Below are 18,279 nucleotides of genomic sequence, written 5' to 3'. Positions count from 1 at the left end.
ACTTCAATATTGCTACACCAAGCCATACAGGATTTATCAAGAAACTATGCTGCTACAGTTCTCCCCATTCCCAGTAAATTATTTAGTATTTTTTATTTTGTTTTCTTTCATACTTATGATCCCAGTGGAAAAAGACCATTTCTGGCAGAAAACTGAGGCTGCTATGATTATGAAAAGACTAAATACATCAGAAAGTTTGCAAAACTGATTTGTTTGTCAAGGAAAGGGTGTAGGAAAGAGATTGGACTCTGCCCCCTCAACCTTCCACCAGCAACACCCAAACCTACCTGGGCACCAAGGGCAGGCAAAGTTAAACATCCCACACCTAACTTTAAGGCCTCATTAGATCTGTAAACGCATGCTCTCCACCGTCAGTGCTTTACAGACTGGGCACTCCTAGAGATTCAAAATCAAGGTCAGGAAAAGGACAGTAATGATTAAAAATCAGTCTGAGCCTCAGAGAAGACACTGAAACATTACAAAATCTTTGTTTTGTTCCATGTCCATCTAAAGACAATTTTGTAATTAAACAAACAAAAAAAAGAAACACATAGTGTAAGCCATACATTTCATTAAATGCAAATATGAAAGTTAGTTCTACTGAAATTAAGACATGACTGCAATTCTAACATTAAAAGTGGGAAAAAAAATTTTTTTAGAATATCTCTTGTCCCTAATAGCCATAGCAAAAGTGAAAGACTGAAGTGTGAACCTGAACTAGAATTGCTAGAAAACTGCTGTTTATCCCGATGTCAGATCATTTAATATTTACACAAGGGCAGCTTGCCAGTCTATTCAATATGCTATAATTCTGACCATGCATTAATGGTAGATCTCCTGTTTAAAGAGAGATGGATGCACTAATACACAAGCATGCTCAGTTTGGGGTGGTAGATGACTGTCTTCCCTCCATAGATACTAACATAAATATATCCTATGATATACATCAAACCAAACTGTATAATTATTGCTGTGTTAGCACTATCAATTGCCATCAACTGCCATCAGTTTATTGCCACACTGAATATTCAATTTAATATTGAAAGATAACTCAGTTTAACCTAAAATATGAGGAAGCTGCAGCCAGATAAAACTGGTGCTGATTGAAAAGGCTGACTAGTATCAATGGAACACACACTATAAAAATTCTGTTATCTACTTTTCCAGGATATAAATAGAAGGATTTGCAGCTGTGCATGGGGTGGAGGCTTAAGAAAATCATCACCATGAAGTCATATTAAGACTGAAATATTAACTTCTCAACAAACTTCCTTTTATTTCCTTGGCTTCCCAACATATCTCCTGCTGCTTCCAGCGAGATTCTCTTTCTTCTTCAAATAAATGTTGGTGTTTCCTTGGTTCTGTCATGACCCTCATTATTCTATACCCCTGGTGCCTCCCTAATCCAAAGCTTTCCCAGAGATCCCAGGGAGCCCCCTTGTCATATACGCCACCTACCTCCATATCCTTCCAACACTATTATCTTCAAACACCCTACATACAACTTCTACTCCTTGCACACATCATACTATAGAATGCAGTTGCATAACTTTCTCCAACAGACCATGAGTTTAAGTGGAAACTATTTAACTCATATCTAAAACCCTAGAACCTGAACATATGACTAGTACTTACATGTCAATAAATAACTGATTGAATTCACAACCAACCTCAAGATCCAAATCATTATTATACCCATCAACACAGCAACAAAGAATTTCCTGTAGCAGAGTTAAGAATTCCTATTAATACAAAGACAATAGGTAAGAGAATTCCTTCTATGAACTGTGGCCTATGCCTCAACAGGGAACTATTTAAATTAAGAGCTTACAAACCTAGTTGAGCTTTAGAATGACAAGAGGAGCTTCTAAATAGTCAAACACTTGGGCCCTATATTAAGTTCCAATTCAGTTCTTCTGGGGTGGAGCTCAGAATGACTGATGGGACACAAGGGAAATTCAAGAGGACCTCTCAGTCTTTTTTTTTTTTTTAAAGATTTATTTTATTTATTTACGCATATAAGAGCTGGGGTATAGAGCAGAAGTGTAGGGTGGGGGAGAAGGGTGAGAGGCTTCACCAGAGACAGAGTGAGAACAGGCAGATCTACTGAAATACACTGCTGAGGTTAGGTGAGCAGCGGCCTAACCAGGAGAGGTCTGCTGCGCCATGTGGCTGGGGCTGCCAATAGCCTCACAGTGCTGAGATTTAACCCCTTGTGCCACCAGGGAGGCCCCGACCTCTCAGTCTTAAAACTTATCCAATAGGAGTCGAGTGGGTTCTGAAGTACAAGAGCCAGAAATTTCAACACAAATGAGCCAAACAACAATACCTGAAATAGATAAGCTCATGCATGTGGAGAAACCAAAATAAAGAGTATGATTTAAATATTATAAATTGTAAAGACAAATATAACAGAAAAAACTAAAGGGTGCTTTGATACTGTCAATGTGAAGCTTACCATTGAATTCATTTCCTGGTGGCCGTCTCTGGTGGCCAGAGGAAGGGAGGGAAAACCAGTCTCCCTCCTAAAAGAACCATGAGCGTAGAGAACAGCCTGCTGATTTCCGTGCCTACAGGAGCCCACTGCATAGCAGGAAGCAAGGACTGAGCTTGGAAGTAAAATGTCATGACTGGGAACTCCCCAACTTGCATTTTAAAAGCTGTCACCTTAAACATGTCACTTACCATGAGCAGTTTCCTTAGCTATAAAATTATCCTACTGTGGCAGCAAAAGCCAAGTAACAAAAATGCTTTCTGCTGAAAAAATGAATAATGAGGTGGCCTACCAGGATACAAAATGTATAAGCAAAAAGGTGAAGACAATGACTTTCCCGCAACCACCTCATGTCATCACAATGGTGCCCCTGCTATAGGCACTATAAACAGTGGTGCAGAACACTCCCTCAGGACTGTGCTGCCTGGGTTCAAATCCTGGCCCCATCATTGGCATACTTTGAACAAGTTTATTTACCTCTATTTAGGGCTCACTATGTAAGCAAGGCCAGTATCACCCCATTTTAGCAACAGAAACTCTACAGTCATGACCCACTGAAGGCTACCAGCTCTGGATGACCAGAAGTCAAATGTTTTGATTCCTACTCCAGTATTCTTTCCATGAAATCTCTATTTTTTCAGTTTCTTTTTTTAAAGATTTATTTATTTATGCATACAAGAGCTGGGGTACAGGACGGAGGTGCAGGGGGGTGAGAGAATTCACCAGAGACAGAGTGGGGAACAGAACAGGCAGATGGACCGAAGTACACTGCTGAGGGGAGCAGCGGGTGAGTCAAGAGAGGTCTGCTGCGCCATGTGGGTTGCTCCCTGGCTGCCCGGGGATTGAACTCGTGCTGCAGAGGCTGCGAATTGCTTCATAGTGTGGTGCTTAACCCCTTGCGCCACCAGGGAGGCACAGTTTTTGTTTTTTATCTAGCTAAAACTAACTTCCAAAACCAAATTCTCTTGCATCTGAAATCAAATTCTAAACCCTGTTCATTTCAAAAGATAAGAAAAAAGAAGTAGCTACAGAGGAACCCAGGAGAATGGACCACCATCAAGTACCACTTTTAAAACCCAAACCAACACCCTTCAAGCCAGCCTCCCACTGGAAAATCTGAGAGGCTTCTCAAGTTGTCCAAAGATGCAGGGTAATATTGACAAAAGAGCTTCTCTAGGCGAAGGTAGAGCTCGGAATAGCTGGAAACTTACAAAATGGAGATTATATGTCCCAAAATTCCCCTTATGGACCTTTCTCATCTCCACCTCCTCAAACCCTATCCCATAAATGAAGAGACACTGGCACACAGATGCTAAGAGATCCTGCTCAGTCCTGTCTCTTCCTCCAACCTAAAGCCTGGCAAGGATGAGACTCTACTATCTGGTTTAAATATCACCAAATGGGGCCTCCCCAGTGGCACAGCGGTTGAGCTCTGGGTTGTGAAGCTGCCCACAATCTCTGCAGCGCCGGTTCGATCCCTGGCCACAGGGTGAGGGTCCCACATGGCGCGCAGACCTCTCCTCCCGCCCGCTGCTCCCCTCAGCAGTGTACTTCATCAGTCTGCCTGCTCTGCTCTCCGCTCTGACTCGGGTGAATTCTCTCACCCTCCCGCGCTTCTGACTGTACCCAGTGCTTGTATAAATAACTAATCTTTAAAAAAAAAACAATCACCAAATGATGAGTTGGTACAACCACACAGAAAATTGGGAGGATCTTGCCTTAAAAAACTGTGGAATTATGTGGCTTTGATAGGGATCTGTTCTTTGTTTCTGGAGTTAGGTGATTAGAGTAACATGGTAATGTTTTCAGGATCTGCTGTCTGGAGTTCAGGAATGCGTGTTTAATAAAAGCTCCAACCAAGAGCTCAAAACACACTAACCTCACGCTTCACATCTCCGAACATTAGTTTGATTAACTCAGTGAAATGGCAACCATTATTGCAGCACTGTACAAAAATCTACACTGGGCCATACAAGGGGCATAGTTAGAAAGAGAAATCTGAGTGTAGGTGCATACTCACAACTAAAGTACTCAACTTCCAAAGATTTAAGACTTGCTATATATAACATTGGAAAGTGTTTTAATATATCTAGAAAAAAGTATGAATAAATTGACTCAAGACAAAGCATTTTTAAATTGCACTAGTAGAAATGGGGTATTAGAGTTCACCTAAGAGGCAATATCATGAAGTCTAAGAACAGAAAATATATTAGAACAAAAAATTGGGGAATCTGGACTGATATGATTATAATTTATTTTTTGTAAGTTTCTAGTTGTTAATAAAGAGGACCTCCCTGGTGCTGCAAGGGGTTAAGTCTCAGCACTATTTGATCCCTGGCCAGGGAGCTAACCCACATGGCACAGCAGACCTCTCCTGATTCACCCCACTGCTCCCCTCAGCAGTGTATTTCAGTCAATCCGCCTGTTCTGTTCCCCACCCCTGTCTCTGGTGAATCCTCTCACCACCATCCCCCATCCCCACCTCTGGCCTATACCCCAGTTGTTGTATGCATAAATAAATCTTAAAAAAAAAAAAAAGTTCTACCTGGGAAAAACTTAATCTCATTAATTTATATATATATATATTTTAAAGTTTTATTTATTTATGCATACAAGAACTGGGTGTAAGCCAGAGGTACGTGGGGGGTGAGAGGATTCACCAGAGACAGTGGGAAGCAGAACATGAGGATCTACTGAAATACACTGCTGAGGGGAGCAGTGGGCGAGACAGGAGAGATCTGCTGTGCCGTGTGGGTTGCTCCCTGGCCTTCTGGAGATGAGGGATCGAATTCATGCTGCAGTGGCTGACGATAGTTTGATAGTGCTGTCTTTAACACCTGTGCCACCAGGGAGGCCCAATCTCATTAATTTTTATAAAGATCCAGGTACAATAAAGTTTTAACTAAACCAATGGAACAATTACATTTTCTATGTTCTAGTTTGATGCTTTTGACTTTTCAGGTTCTACTTTTAAAAAATCTCTTCACTGTAGGGGAGGTGAAGGATGTATATTTGGCACTAACCTCTGCCTTCCTAATCTGTCCAGACTCTTCTTAGCAGTGATCTTATAAGGTCTTGGTTAGATTAAGCGCCTTACAATTAATTCATCAACTAATTAATCTGGACAGCAGCTCTAGGTTCATGTCAGGTCTCCTTAAGAAAAATGATTTTGTTCAAGGTCATGAATGAAATTCTACCCACTTTACATAGAATTCTAGAAACAGTGACTTCTTTTGCATAATAGAGAACTGACTCATAAAACGTAATAAACACACATTTCCTTTGTAAAACTTACTTTTATCCCTTTAAAATATTCCTTAAATTTTACAGCTGTTTAAAATAACAATTACAGGCCTCCCTGGTGGCGCAGGGGTTAAAGACAGCCCTATCAAGCTATAGCCAGTCACTGCAGCACAAGTTCGATCCCTGGCTGGCCAGGGAGCTAGCCACATGGCGCAGCAGACCTCTCCTGTCTCGCCCACTGCTCCCCACAGCAGTGTATTTCAGTAGATCATCGGTTCTGCTCCCCTGCTATGTATCTGGTGAATCCTCTCACCTCCCCCGCACCTCTGGCCTACCCCCAGTCTTGTATGCATAAATAAATAAATCTTTAAAAAAAAAAAATTACCATGTAAAATGGAATCAACAAATACTTAGAAGCCATTACATCATCTCCCTGTAACTGTGAAATGGAATCAAGAAATTCTTTTTTTTTTTATTTTATTTATTTTTTTTTTTTTATAGAGGCATGCTTTATTTATTTGTTTGCTGGTTTGTTTGTTTGTTTTGTTTATACATGCACTGGGTACAGTCAGAAGGGCGGGAGGGCGAGAGAATTCACCAGAGCCAGAGCGGGGAGCAGAGCAGGCAGAAGGACCGAAGTACACTGCTGAGGGGAGCAGCGGGCGGCAGGAGAGGTCTGCGCGCCATGTGGGACCCTCCTCTGGTGGCCGGGGAGCAGCCGGGGATCGAACCGGCGCCGCAGAGGCCGCGCGCAGCTTCGCAACCCAGCGCTCAGCCGCTGCGCCACCGGGGAGGCCCAGAATCAAGAAATTCTTAGAAGTCATTCATTATCTCATTATCTGCCTGAAACTAGTCTCCTATCTGAAAAAGAAAGTTACTACTGTAGTGAGGGGGGATGAATGACTAAATTTTAAGGAGTTTTTGGAAAAAAGTTTTTCAATAACCTGATTCTTCAAGAAGCCACTCTGAACATTTGATAGCACATAAATACTAGCAATACTGCTGAGATCAGAAACCGCAACAACATCCAGGCTTAAAGTCAAACCATCATCTTAACAAAAAGAGAACTTAACCAACAACTCATTAGAATTCCTTAAAGTGCCTTTTCAAAAAAGACCTTTATTCTATTTCTTGGTTACTCCTATCTCCCACCTCAGTTAAGGTAAAGTTTGGCAGGGCCTTCTCAGGTGGTGCAAGGGGTTAAGCACCGCACTATGAAGCTGTCTGCAGCCTCTGCAGCAGGAGTTAGATCCCTGGCTGGCCAGAGAGAAACCCACATGGTGAGGTAGGCCGCTCCTGTCTCACCCGCTGCTCCCCTCAGCAGTGTGTTTCAGTCAGTCTGCTTTTTCTATTCCCCGCTCTGTCTCTGGTGAGTCCTCTCACTGCCCCCATCTCTGGCCTGCCCCCCAGAGCTCTTGTATGCATAAATAAATAAATATTAAAAAAAAAAAAGATAAAGTTTGGCAGACAGAAATACAGGTAAACTGTGTTGGCAGAGTGCCCTCTATCCACTGCACATTCCATCCCCCTCCCACTACCAAACCCCGCCTACCCAAAGTTAACCAGAAGATGGTCAAATTTTCTGCACAGGTGCCAACATGTACCAGATGTATAACAAAGCAAAAGACCAGCACTGAGAAATACAATGCTCATCCTACTGAGGAAAGTGACCATCATTCACTAAAGGCTGGATCTCTCTTTCCTCATTATCCAAATCTTACTCATACTCAAATAAGACAAAATTGAAATTGTCCTCTACAACTAAAAGGCACTAGTTCATGCTCAATGCCAATGTGCAAAGAGTAACATCATACTCTATGTCCAGGACCACAAAATAAAGAGACTCTATGTCTATGCCTTTGTATATGTTTGACTATTTTCATAATTAAAAATTTTTATTTATGTTCTAAAACAATGGTTCTGGCAAAACAAAGTAACTAGCTTTTGTGTTTAGAAAGAAAGGTTTAAAAAAAATGAAGATAGGATGAATCTAGGCCATGTCTAAAGCATGACCAAGGATACTTTAAAAGGAATGGTCTACAATTAAAGATTTGGTTGACTTTTTCTTTAACGGACTTATAAGAATGAATTCAGTAACTAATATTTCACTTCCTTGTTCCAAACATCTTACAATCAAGGAACAGGAATGTCTCACTGCCCTACAGACAGGCAGTTCCTCCTCATAAGTCATAAACAGAGTACTGTAAAAGGCAAATGCACCAAAGATGGCAGAAAAGTGAACATTTCTGGAGTTGTTAAAAATACAGTATCTCGGGGCCTCCCTGGTGGTGCAAGGGGTTAAGATGCAACCTATGAAGCTAGCCACAGCCACTTTAGCACAAGTTCGATCCCTGGTCCAGGGTGCTTCCCACATGGCGCAGCAGATCTCTCCTGACTCGCCCGCTGCTCCCCTCAGCAGTGTGTTTCAGTCAATCTGTCTGTTCTCTTTCCCACTCTATCTCTTGTGAATCCTCTCAGCCCCCCTCCCCCACACCTCTGGCCTGTACCCCAGTTCTTGTATGCATAAATAAATAAATCTTTAAAAAAGAGCCCCCTATTAGGCTGCATACAATTGTCATGTTTTAAAACAAGTCTCTCACAACTCAAGTTTTTTTCTGTATATCAAAATGAATAAATTGGGCCTCCCTGGTGGCATAAGGGGTTAAGCAACGCACCATGAGGCAATCCGCAGCAGCACAAGTTTGGTACCTGGCCAGCCAGGGAATAACCCACACGGCGCAGCAGACCTCTCCCGGCTCACCCCCTGCTCCCCTCAGCAGTATATTTCAGTCAATCTGCCTGTTCTGTTCCCCACTCTGTCTCTGGTGAATCCTCTCACCCCCAACATCTCTGGCCTGTGCCCCAGCTCTTGTATGCATAAATAAATAAATCTTTTTAAAAAAATGTATAAATTTAATGAACTGAAAAACACCAAATCTATGGAAATCCACAAATCTACAGAAAAAAATGCATACTTCACTGCATTTAAGATGGTTCTTAAGTCAATTCCTTACTTTAAATAACAGTCCACTCGATCTGGTATTTGACAGGTAAAGAACGTTTTCATCAAGAACTGATGATTTGGACCTCCCTGGTGGCGCAGGTGGTTGAGCACAGCGCTGTGAAGCTGTCCGCAGCCTCTGCAGCGCCGGTTCGATGGTTCGATCCCGGCCAGCCAGCGAGGGTCCCACACGGCACGGCAGACCTCTCCTGCCGCGCCCGCTGCTCCCCTCAGCAGTGTATTTCACTCAGTCTGCCTGTTCCGTTCCCAGCTCTGTCTCTGGTGAACCCTCTCACCCTCCCATGCATCTGGTCTGTACCCTGGATCTTGTATAAATAAATAAATCTTTAAAAAAAAAAAAAAAAAAAGGAACTAAAGATTTGGGGCCTCCCTGGTGGCACAGGAGTTAAAGTCTCAGGGCTATCAAGCTATCTCCAGCCACTGGCAACCTGAGTTCAATCCCCAGGCAGGGAGCTACCCACATGGGGAGCAAACCTCTTCTGTCTCACCCACTGCTCCCCTCAGCAGTGTATTTCAGTAGATCTGCCTGTTCTGCTCCCACCTCTGTCTCTGGTGAATCCTCTCACCCCCTGCACCTCTGGTCTACACCCCAGAGGTTCTTGTACGCATAAATAAATAAAATAAATCTTAAATTTAAAAAAAAATAAAAAACTGATGATTTTGAGGCATTTTAAATTTTGCACATGATTATTGTTTTAGTTAAGTAGGACAACCTTCTTATTTTTTGAGATGTAACCTTTAGGGCCTGCTCTACTGCTAACGGCTCCTAGGCTCCTCATGGTCTAGAGAAAAGAGATCAGAGTTGCTCTGGAAGTGGGTGATGCTAGCAAGACCACGGCTACCTCACTCTTCAGCATCACATCCTGCACAAGATCCTCTGAGCAGGTGCCAGGCTGACCCGTTCCTTCATAGTCAAGTACACAGCTCCATCCTCTAGTCACTGGGGTCTGGCTGTGATTTCCATCTGGGGAAAGGGACAAGTCTCAGGAACATGGGTTCTGGGCAGCCTCTGCAACTTTCCAGCGAAAGAAGGTTGGGTGCACCACTTGCCATTCTCACAGACCAAACCCTCCAGTGTTAAAGGCAATCATGTAGCTGTACTGTAAGTTTACATTTCAGATTTTAAAGTGCAGTCATTCGCTTCACAAAATTTAAATAATCCAACTACTAACCAAAGCAGTTCCGTAACCTCTCTGGCTTTCCCAAAGTATCACTTCAGGCACTTACACCTAAAGGAAATCATCACTACACCTTTGATGAGGTGATTCCGGCTTCAACTCACCCAAACTTAACAAGTTTCTAAAAGTGTAGCCATCCTTCAGTTCCTAACATTATTCCACCTAATTGTCTTTTTCTTGAGGTGGCAATGATCATGTGTACTTGTAATAGGCATATTAGCATAATCTCCAGAGAATATTAATTCTCTTAGGAAAAACTGCACAACACAAACCAAGCTGAAGGGACTGTGCAAGGGGAGAGCAAAGTTTTGCTGGGTTACATTTCTCAAAATCCATAGGTGGCCTTTGAAAAGAGATACACAAGTCAAGTCTGCTTTCTGGAACCAGAGCTAGGAACCTAATCAGCATATCTGATTTTGAGGGGCAGAAACTTTCTCTTAATCTTTTCTATAGTCAACTTTAATGTAGTCTAAGACAGTACTGAGAAGGTACAAATATCTATAAAAAGATCCCTTTACATACAAACCAGATTCGATTTTTTCCTTTTCTTAACAGATTTATTTATTTTTATGCATACAAGAACTGGGTTGTAGGCCAGAGTGCAAGGGGGGGGGGTGAGAGGATTCACCAGAGACTGAGTGGGGAGCAGAACTGGCAGATCGACTGAAATACACTGCTGAGGGGAATAGTCGGCAAGACAGGAGAGGTCTGCTGGGCCATGTGGGTCAGATCTCTGGCTGGGGATGGAACTCATGTTGCAGTGGCTGGCAACTGTTTGACAGTGTTGTGTGTTTAACCCCTGTACCACCAGGGAGGCCCCCTCAATTTTTTTCTTCATCGGATATTATACAATGATAATTTTTTGCTTTTCTAAAAGAAAACTCAGTGGCAGATTTCTGTGTTCCGGTTATCAAGGCATCTCACCATCTCACCCATACTAGACTTTGCTGTTGTTGAATAAACAAAGTATCAAAGAGAGAAAGAAGGAAACTGAGGACAAATAATTTTCTCTACTTTATTAATATCTCTCTCAGTAAAGATAGAATTCAAACCCCAGCTTTAATACAGATCATTTATTAATACTTCTTAAGCAATTCTCTATTCGTTTGACTCTTTAAAAAGATTAAGACTGCCCACTTAAAAACAAATCCTATAATCACAGGAAGGGAAATTTTTCATGTGGGGTTGAGGATGGGAATCTTTAACTGCCTCTCGTACTATCCCTCACATTTCACTCAAAACTTTTATTAATTTTGTTAATCAGTAGAACTAGATGGATACATTTGCAGCTCCTAGTATGACCAGTTTACCACTGGCAAAGTCAAATTTAGCACCCATTCAAAGACAACAACAAATGAAGTTTGGTTTTGCTTTGTTTAAGGCAGACACTTTCGAACTAAAACTGTAGAACTTCAGCCTCCTACCAAGTGAAAAGAAATAATGTTTTTCTTCAGGGCAGTATAAACCTAAATTCTTAAAATATAGTTATGAGTGGATAAGGGAGTTTCTTTTAGGAATGATGAAATGATCTAAGATTGTGATGCTGCCAGTACAGCTCTAAAAATATTTAAAACCACTGAATTGCACATTAAACGGGTGAATTGAAATGTGTATGAATTACATCTCAATCAAACTAAGGTTTCCCTTTGCGCAAATATTTCTACTGCTAATTCTCTTCTTCAAATGTTAAAGACTTATAGGTGACCAAAAAAACTGAAGTACAGAAAGGATTCACGAAACCAAAGAAAGTGGGAAACAACAGGATTAGGCCAAAGTCAATCAAACCCAAAATGAGGGGCATGACACACAGAACAGACTCCATGCCTCCATATCATTAACACCTCTACTACACAGAGAATGCTGTATTTAAGTTCCTCCCTGATCCTAATTAGGGTGGAATCAAGAGGCTCACTCAAAGATGGTAACTCTATTTAAAAAAACACTTAAAGGTTTTACAAGATCAAACTAGTAACCACAAGAGTTAAAGTTGGAAAAAATGTATCTACTATACCATCTGGGGTTTGATTTAAATCCCTGACTTTTGGACACTGCCAAAAGAGAAATTTGTGGAATATGACTCTCTATAGTCAAATGTCAGCTGTTCAAGGGCAACAAAAAATAATTATTAAAAAAAAAGTAAAAGTTATCAAATATGCTACAACCAGATTCTGGAGACTCAAAAATTTATTTACTGAGCAGGTAACTATCTCTTAAAATTATCATCTCCAAATAACACACTGACATAAAAAATATAATTGGTACTTTAAAAGACTCTAGATGAAGGAGGAAATTAAGATTTGAATTTTAAAGTTAACATAAGTTGTATCCTTTTTTTTAAGGTTTGGTTATCCTACGTACTTGATATAATTTGAAACAATGGTTCACTCTTTAAACTTTTTTGACTCAGGATTTAACTAGCCTTCTTGATTTGCTGCCTTATCACATTTATCTTTATTATATTTTCACAAAATTTTGTGAACCTGAAGAGTTCCGAAGCAGAGCAGTTTAGGAGCTGCACTGAGAAAGCAGCTATAAATTGAAACTATATACAGCATTAAGATACAAAGAACAAAAGGAAACAGAAGTGACTTCCCCCTCACCTACAAGCAAACTATCAAGAGACCCAAACCCCAATTTAACACAGTAACTGCTATTCCAAACTCTCAATAGACAAAAATCGAGAAACACAAACATTATACAGCTATGGCCATGGAAAATATTTCACACCTCTTGGTTTTCTGTTGTTTGCTTTCGACTATATGAAACCACTTGTTCACAGTTAGCTTCCTAAAACAAAACAGTTTCTAAAACAAAGGCTGTTTAGACTAGCCTTTGTTCCAAGACCCTTCTTCAAGAGCTTTAACTTCTGAAAGATTTTCCTTTTTGTGGTTAATATCAACAACAAATACTCCCAAACTCTTTCCACTTGGCACAGGAGTTTGTTAAACAAAGAAGTAAGCAAGCCCCCTCCACACAGGCGGCCTCCAAAATATTATGTCTGCAGACTATGTGTGCTTCTTTAACACCCTTCCTCAGACTGTAGTGTGCAATACTCTCAATACAAAATGGTGGCCATCACATCTGACATTCAGAGTGGGGAAATGCAATGAAATCACACGTTTTGCAAAGTTTCCCATTAATCTGCTAGCAATGAGGAGAAAATGAATAGCCAAACCCAACCAGAGCAAAAACTATTATTTTGGGTAAGGAGTCCTATAAAAGGCAGAGAAGTAAGATAAAAGGTTTACCCCGGCCAGAGCAAACCACAATACCAACATGGAGGCCAACTCGCTCCCAGGAACCTGACTCCACACATTTTGGTTACAAAGAAATTACTCAAGATGCTCATTTCTGAATAAAATCCCATTAACACAAATCTACGATATTCATATTCACCCTTTCAAACATGAGCGCTACACTGCTAAATGTTTGAAACATGACCTATTCAAGAATGAAAGCCTCAGCTCTCATCAGTCATAGCTATAACTTCTACAAACCTCCTTAACTCTTGAAAGAAATGCACTGCCCTTAAGCAAAAGGAATCAACCACCTCCACTTCTGAAGAGAAAGGAATCTATTTTCAAACATTTTCCCGTACTAGTCGACCAGGTTGTTTTTCAAAGATGTATTTCATTTCCATTTTCAAAGTTGGCCAGGAAAAATTAAAATACGTTGTCCGTGTTTTCCTGCGGGGGGTGGGGGGGCGGGGGCGAGAGAAAGGGCCCGGGAGAGGACTCTCGGGGGCTCGCTCTCACACCAGCTTTCCAAAACAATGATGACACTCAGAAGCCCTGCGCCTCGGACGTCACTACAAAGAGCAAGCTTCCGAGAGAAAGGGATGGGGGGGCTCCCCCTCAACTGGGGTGGGGTGGGGGTGGGGAGCAGGGAGGAGAGTGGGGGCAAGATTCCTCAACTGTAGGACAGGCAGTTAAACCTTCCCAACGGTCCAACCCGTCCAACCGTCGTTTAGGCCAAATCGGCCGGACTCGGAGCCTCCGGAAGGTGGGAGGAAAAAAACGCCCCCGGGGGTGGGAGCGCAACTCGCTGGGGCGACCTGGCAGGGGCCGGGGGAGAGTGGGCCGGCTTTGCTCGCGAACGTTGGGGCCGTTAGGGTCGATCTCTGACACACCCCACCCTCACACCGGCCCCGGCCCCGGGCGCCCCGCACTCGGCCGGAGGGCTGGTCGGCCCCTGCGCTTCGGCCCCGGGACTTGGGGGGCCGGGAAGTGAGCGTGAGGGCCGCGCAGCGCTTCTGCGCTGACATGTCCCCCACTCTCGGGCCCCAGCCCCCGCCGGCACAGCCCACACCTCCCGCGGGGAGCGGCGGCCGGGCCACCAGGCGGCCGTGCCAGCCGGCCGAGCGCCCGCGGGCATCGGGCGCGCCCCGCCCGCCGCACCCCGCCGCCCACGAGGGCCCCCAGACGCCGACGCCCCCACAACACCTCCGCCGGGCCGACCGCGGCTCCTCCCCGCCCCCCGGCCGCGCCGGACGCCCCCTCCTCGACCCCGGCCCGGGGACGCCCGACGCCCGGGGACCCCGCGGCGGGGAGGGGGCCCGGGTCGGAGGGTGGGGCGCCCAGGTGAGGGCCGCTCCGGGCCGACGCCGCCACCACACAAAGGACCAGGGGCTCCCGCCGCCATATTGAAAACTTTCCTCCTCGCACGACAACTCGCAACTCCCCCACCCCCACCCCATCACACACCCCCGCACCCCGGGGGCGCAGGCGAGGACCCACAGGCCGCCGCGGCCCCGAGCGGCGCCTCCCCGCACGCCCGCGCCGCCGCCCGCCTCCGGGAGGCAGCACCCCGCGACCCCCCGCCGCTGCCACCGCTCCAGCCGGAACCGAACCCCGGCCCGGCCCGGCCCGGCCCGCACACCCGCCCGCCCGCGCGCGCGTTCGCCGCCCGCCCGCCGGCCCCGCCGCCCCCGCCCGGCCCCGCCGCGGCCCCTCCGCCGCCCCCGCCCCACTCCGACCCCCCGGCCGCCCCAAACTTGACGCGGCCGCCGGGGCCACCCGCGCCCCGGCCCCGGCGCCGCGCGTCCGCGCTCCTCCCCCGCCGCGAGCAGGCTCGGGCTGGCGTGACTCACCGGCGGCGGCCGCACCTTGCAGATCCCGGTCTGCTCGGCGATCGGGCGGATCTTGTGGATGAAGGCGAAGGGGTCCGCGAACTCCTCCCAGCTGGGCTCGAACACCGGACACTCGGGGGGCGGCAGGAACTCGCCCAGCGGGCCCGGGCCCCCGAGGGGCAGCGCCGGGCGCGGGCCCGGGGGCGGCGCGGTGGCCGGCTCCATCGCCGCGGCTCGGCGCGGGCGACGACGGGGGGCGCCGGGGCCGGGGCCGGGGCCGGGGCCGGGGCCGGAGCGGGGCGGACGCGGCGGGCGGCGGCGGGGCGGGAGCAGCAACGGCGGCACCTCGGGCTTTCTCAGCCTCCTGCGACGACGCTCGCCGCGGCCCACGCCGTGCGCCTCCGCCGCCACGGCGAGGAAAAAGAGTCCCGCCCCGCCCCCACCCGGCGCCCCGCTCCGCCCCCGAACCGGGCGGGGCCGCGCCCGCCGCCCGGACGCCGGGGTCCGAGCGGGCCCCCGAGGCGGCCTCGCCCGCCCCTGCTGCCAGACCCTCCCCGCGAGCCCGCGGCCCCGGCACCCCCGGGCGCCCAGCCGGCCGCGTCGCGCTCGTGGCTGCGGCGTGCGGGCGCCCGGGACGAGGGCGCCCTGGGGGAGCCCGGGCCGGCGCCGGCCCCTGGGATGGGCCGGGGTCTTCCGGCCCGGGCCCTGCCCGAAGGAGACAGCGGCGCGCAGCTCCGAGGGCGGGAGGCACCCGCCGCACGAGAGCACTTTTCGGCGCTCCTGTGCAGGGCCCTGCGCGAACTGCTTCGCGTGATGGGTCGTGGGACCAGGAGGCACGTCCTCGGATTTCCCTTTGCCATCAGCCCGGACCACGGGTTGAGGAAGCAGTTTGCCCAAGTGCCCACAGCTAATGTGTCGTGGGACTGTTGGCTGGAGGGCCAAGGTGTTGCAGAGAAGCGTGGTCCAAGAGCAGCAGGCAGGCGAGGCGGTATGTGAGAGCAGCAAAAGCCTTGTGACTGTTCCGGATGAGAAAATGAGGGGCCTAGATGAAGGCGCTGTGCCCCAGGTTAGGAGGAAGGAGTGCCAATGGAGGAGACTCCATTAGGACGAGTTGGTAAATGGGGGAGAGACAGTAGAGTAGCAGGAATGACTCAGATGACCAGCTTGTTGCCAGAGTAGATGGGGGTCCTTTGACATTGCTGGGCAGTCATCTAGATTATATGAGGAGTCAGTCTGGAGGAAGCTGTGTTCACTTCCTGGCCCCCTGAGTTTGGTCGTCTTTGGTATGACCAAAAGTCTTTTGGTACTTCTGTTGGGGTACCTGCCTCCTGAAGGGTGCAAGTCTGAAAGTGCTAGATCAGAGCTTGAGATGTAAATCCGGGTGTTATTAGCATATGAATGATAGCTCTTTATCTGATGCTTACTCGTGTAAGGCAGGCCTCTTATGTTTTCGCATATATTAACTTTAAAGATTCACAAGGGCCTCCCTGGTGTCTCAAGGGGTTAAGAGGCAACCTATGAAGCTATCCGCAGTCCCCGCAGCATGAGTTTGATCCCCACCCAGGGAACTACCCACATGGTATAGCAGACCTTTCTTGGCTCCCCTGCTGCTCCCCTCAGCAGTGTATTTCAGTCGATCTGCCTGTTCTGCTCCCCACTCTGTCTCTGGTGAATCTTCTCATTCCCCCGCAGCTCTGGCCTATACCCCAGTTCTTGTATGCATAAATAAATCAATCTTTAAAAATAAATAAATATTCACAACCATCCTAGTGAGTCAGTACTGCTATTTTTCCCATTTTGCAGACAGCTTTATTAGGAAAAGGAGAAAGACAAAAAGGCACCAAGAGAGCTATCTTGCCAGAGCAGAAGTTGTACTGACAGTGCTCACATATTTTGTTTTATTTGGGTTGACGGGTCAGGATACCATTTGTTAGCCCAGAAAAGGGGAGAGAGAAAATTCAAAAAGCAGGACTTCAACAATAAAAAGCAGCCAAATCCTGTCACAGGATTTTCTAGCCTCCCCTCAGCGGGGGCCCTACCCCTCTAGGGCTCACCTAGAGGGGGCAGTCTTTTTAGGAGTATTCATTTTGAGAGAGGTGAGTAGTGCTGTGGGGAAGAACAAGTCTCATATTCAATGAAATCCAGAGGCCCTTGCCCCTCCAAAAGTTCAGAACGATCTCTGGAAAAGGTAGTCTTCAGTTTTTCTTTTTTTCAGGTAAACCTTTACTTTGTGCTCTCTGCAATGGAGACTTAAGCTAGATAGGAAATACAGCAAGTCACAGCAAAACCATGGTAGCATTTAGGTGGTGGGTAGAGAGGAACTTGCTGCCAAGTCCGCTGCTGCTCAGGGTGGGGGTGGGGGGGTCTGCTCTTTCGAGGGCCTGCTGGAGTTGATTTCCTGTCCTGTGCTTCTCCCTCTCCCCCACCATCTCCCCTTCCCTCTACCGCCCGCCCCCCAACACCCCAACCCCCCCACCAACACTGACACCCTTCAAACCAGGGAGGGGTAACTTTGAGGAAGAGTCTGCGCAGGTACGATTCGGGGCTGCTACTTAAGCGCGCTGCACGGGAAGAGCGGCCCACGGGGCTCCCCGCCAGCGCCCGGCGCTCGTGGACCCCTCCGCCCCCAGCTCCAAGCCCTCCCGGCGCCGCGTCCTCCATTTCCGGCAGTGACCCTAAGCGACGAGGGGCCGTCGCCCCACACCCGGCGGCCGCCGTCTGGCTCCCCGCGGCGCGCAGCGACGCCGCGGGCGGGGCGGCCGCCGGGGAGCGAGGGCAGCCCGGGCAGCGGGAGGGCTCGCGGGGCCGCGGCGGCGGCGGGCCGCGGAGTCGCGCCTGCTGCCCTTTATGATGTGTGTTTACATGGGCGGAGGGATCCCTCGCCAGCTGACAGCCACACCGCGGCCGGCTCTTCTTTTTTTAAAGAGCCTTGCCTCGCGCGCTGATTGGCCGCGCTGCGGGCGCGTCAGCCTCCGGGGGCGGGGCCCGCGCCGCATTGTCTGGTCCGGGGCCGGCCGGACGCCCCAGAGGCCGGCCCGGGGCCACCCGGGCCCGGACGTCCCGCGGCTCCTGGGAGCGAAGCGTCTGGGGGCGCGTCCCTGCCGGGGTCAAGTTCGGGTTCCCGGAGGCGAGCGGAGTTGGAACCCCGGCGGCCGCAGCGGAACCCAGCCCCGCTCGGAGTGCCACGTCTCCAGGAACCCCCCCTCCTTGCTCTAGGACAACCCTCCGCCCCTCCCGGACCTCGGTCCCCCAGAGCACCCCAGTGTGTGCAGCC

General features: G+C 47.9%; 1 protein-coding gene across 4 annotated transcripts in view; it reads right to left on the bottom strand.

Moving 5' to 3' along the window:
• KDM5B (lysine demethylase 5B) overlaps positions 1-15,484 on the bottom strand; it is a 76,748-nt gene extending 61,264 nt beyond the window's left edge. For 3 of the 4 annotated variants that reach the window (XM_054690417.1, XM_037497264.2, XM_037497263.2), the window contains exon 1: positions 15,027-15,230. In XM_054690417.1, the coding sequence (XP_054546392.1) occupies positions 15,027-15,230 (204 nt within the window). Of the gene's footprint in view, positions 1-15,026 lie in introns of all 4 variants that reach the window. The other variant, XM_037497262.1, reaches the window with a different exon arrangement.
• Positions 15,485-18,279: the final 2,795 nt, after the last annotated feature.

The sequence above is a fragment of the Talpa occidentalis genome, unplaced genomic scaffold (assembly GCF_014898055.3).
Source record: "Talpa occidentalis isolate TD23 unplaced genomic scaffold, MPIMG_talOcc4v2.1 talOcc4.8, whole genome shotgun sequence".
Taxonomy (NCBI): Eukaryota; Metazoa; Chordata; class Mammalia; order Eulipotyphla; family Talpidae; genus Talpa; species Talpa occidentalis.
The sequence above is the reverse complement of the archived record's forward strand: the minus strand, read 5'-3'. Positions and strand labels throughout refer to the sequence as shown.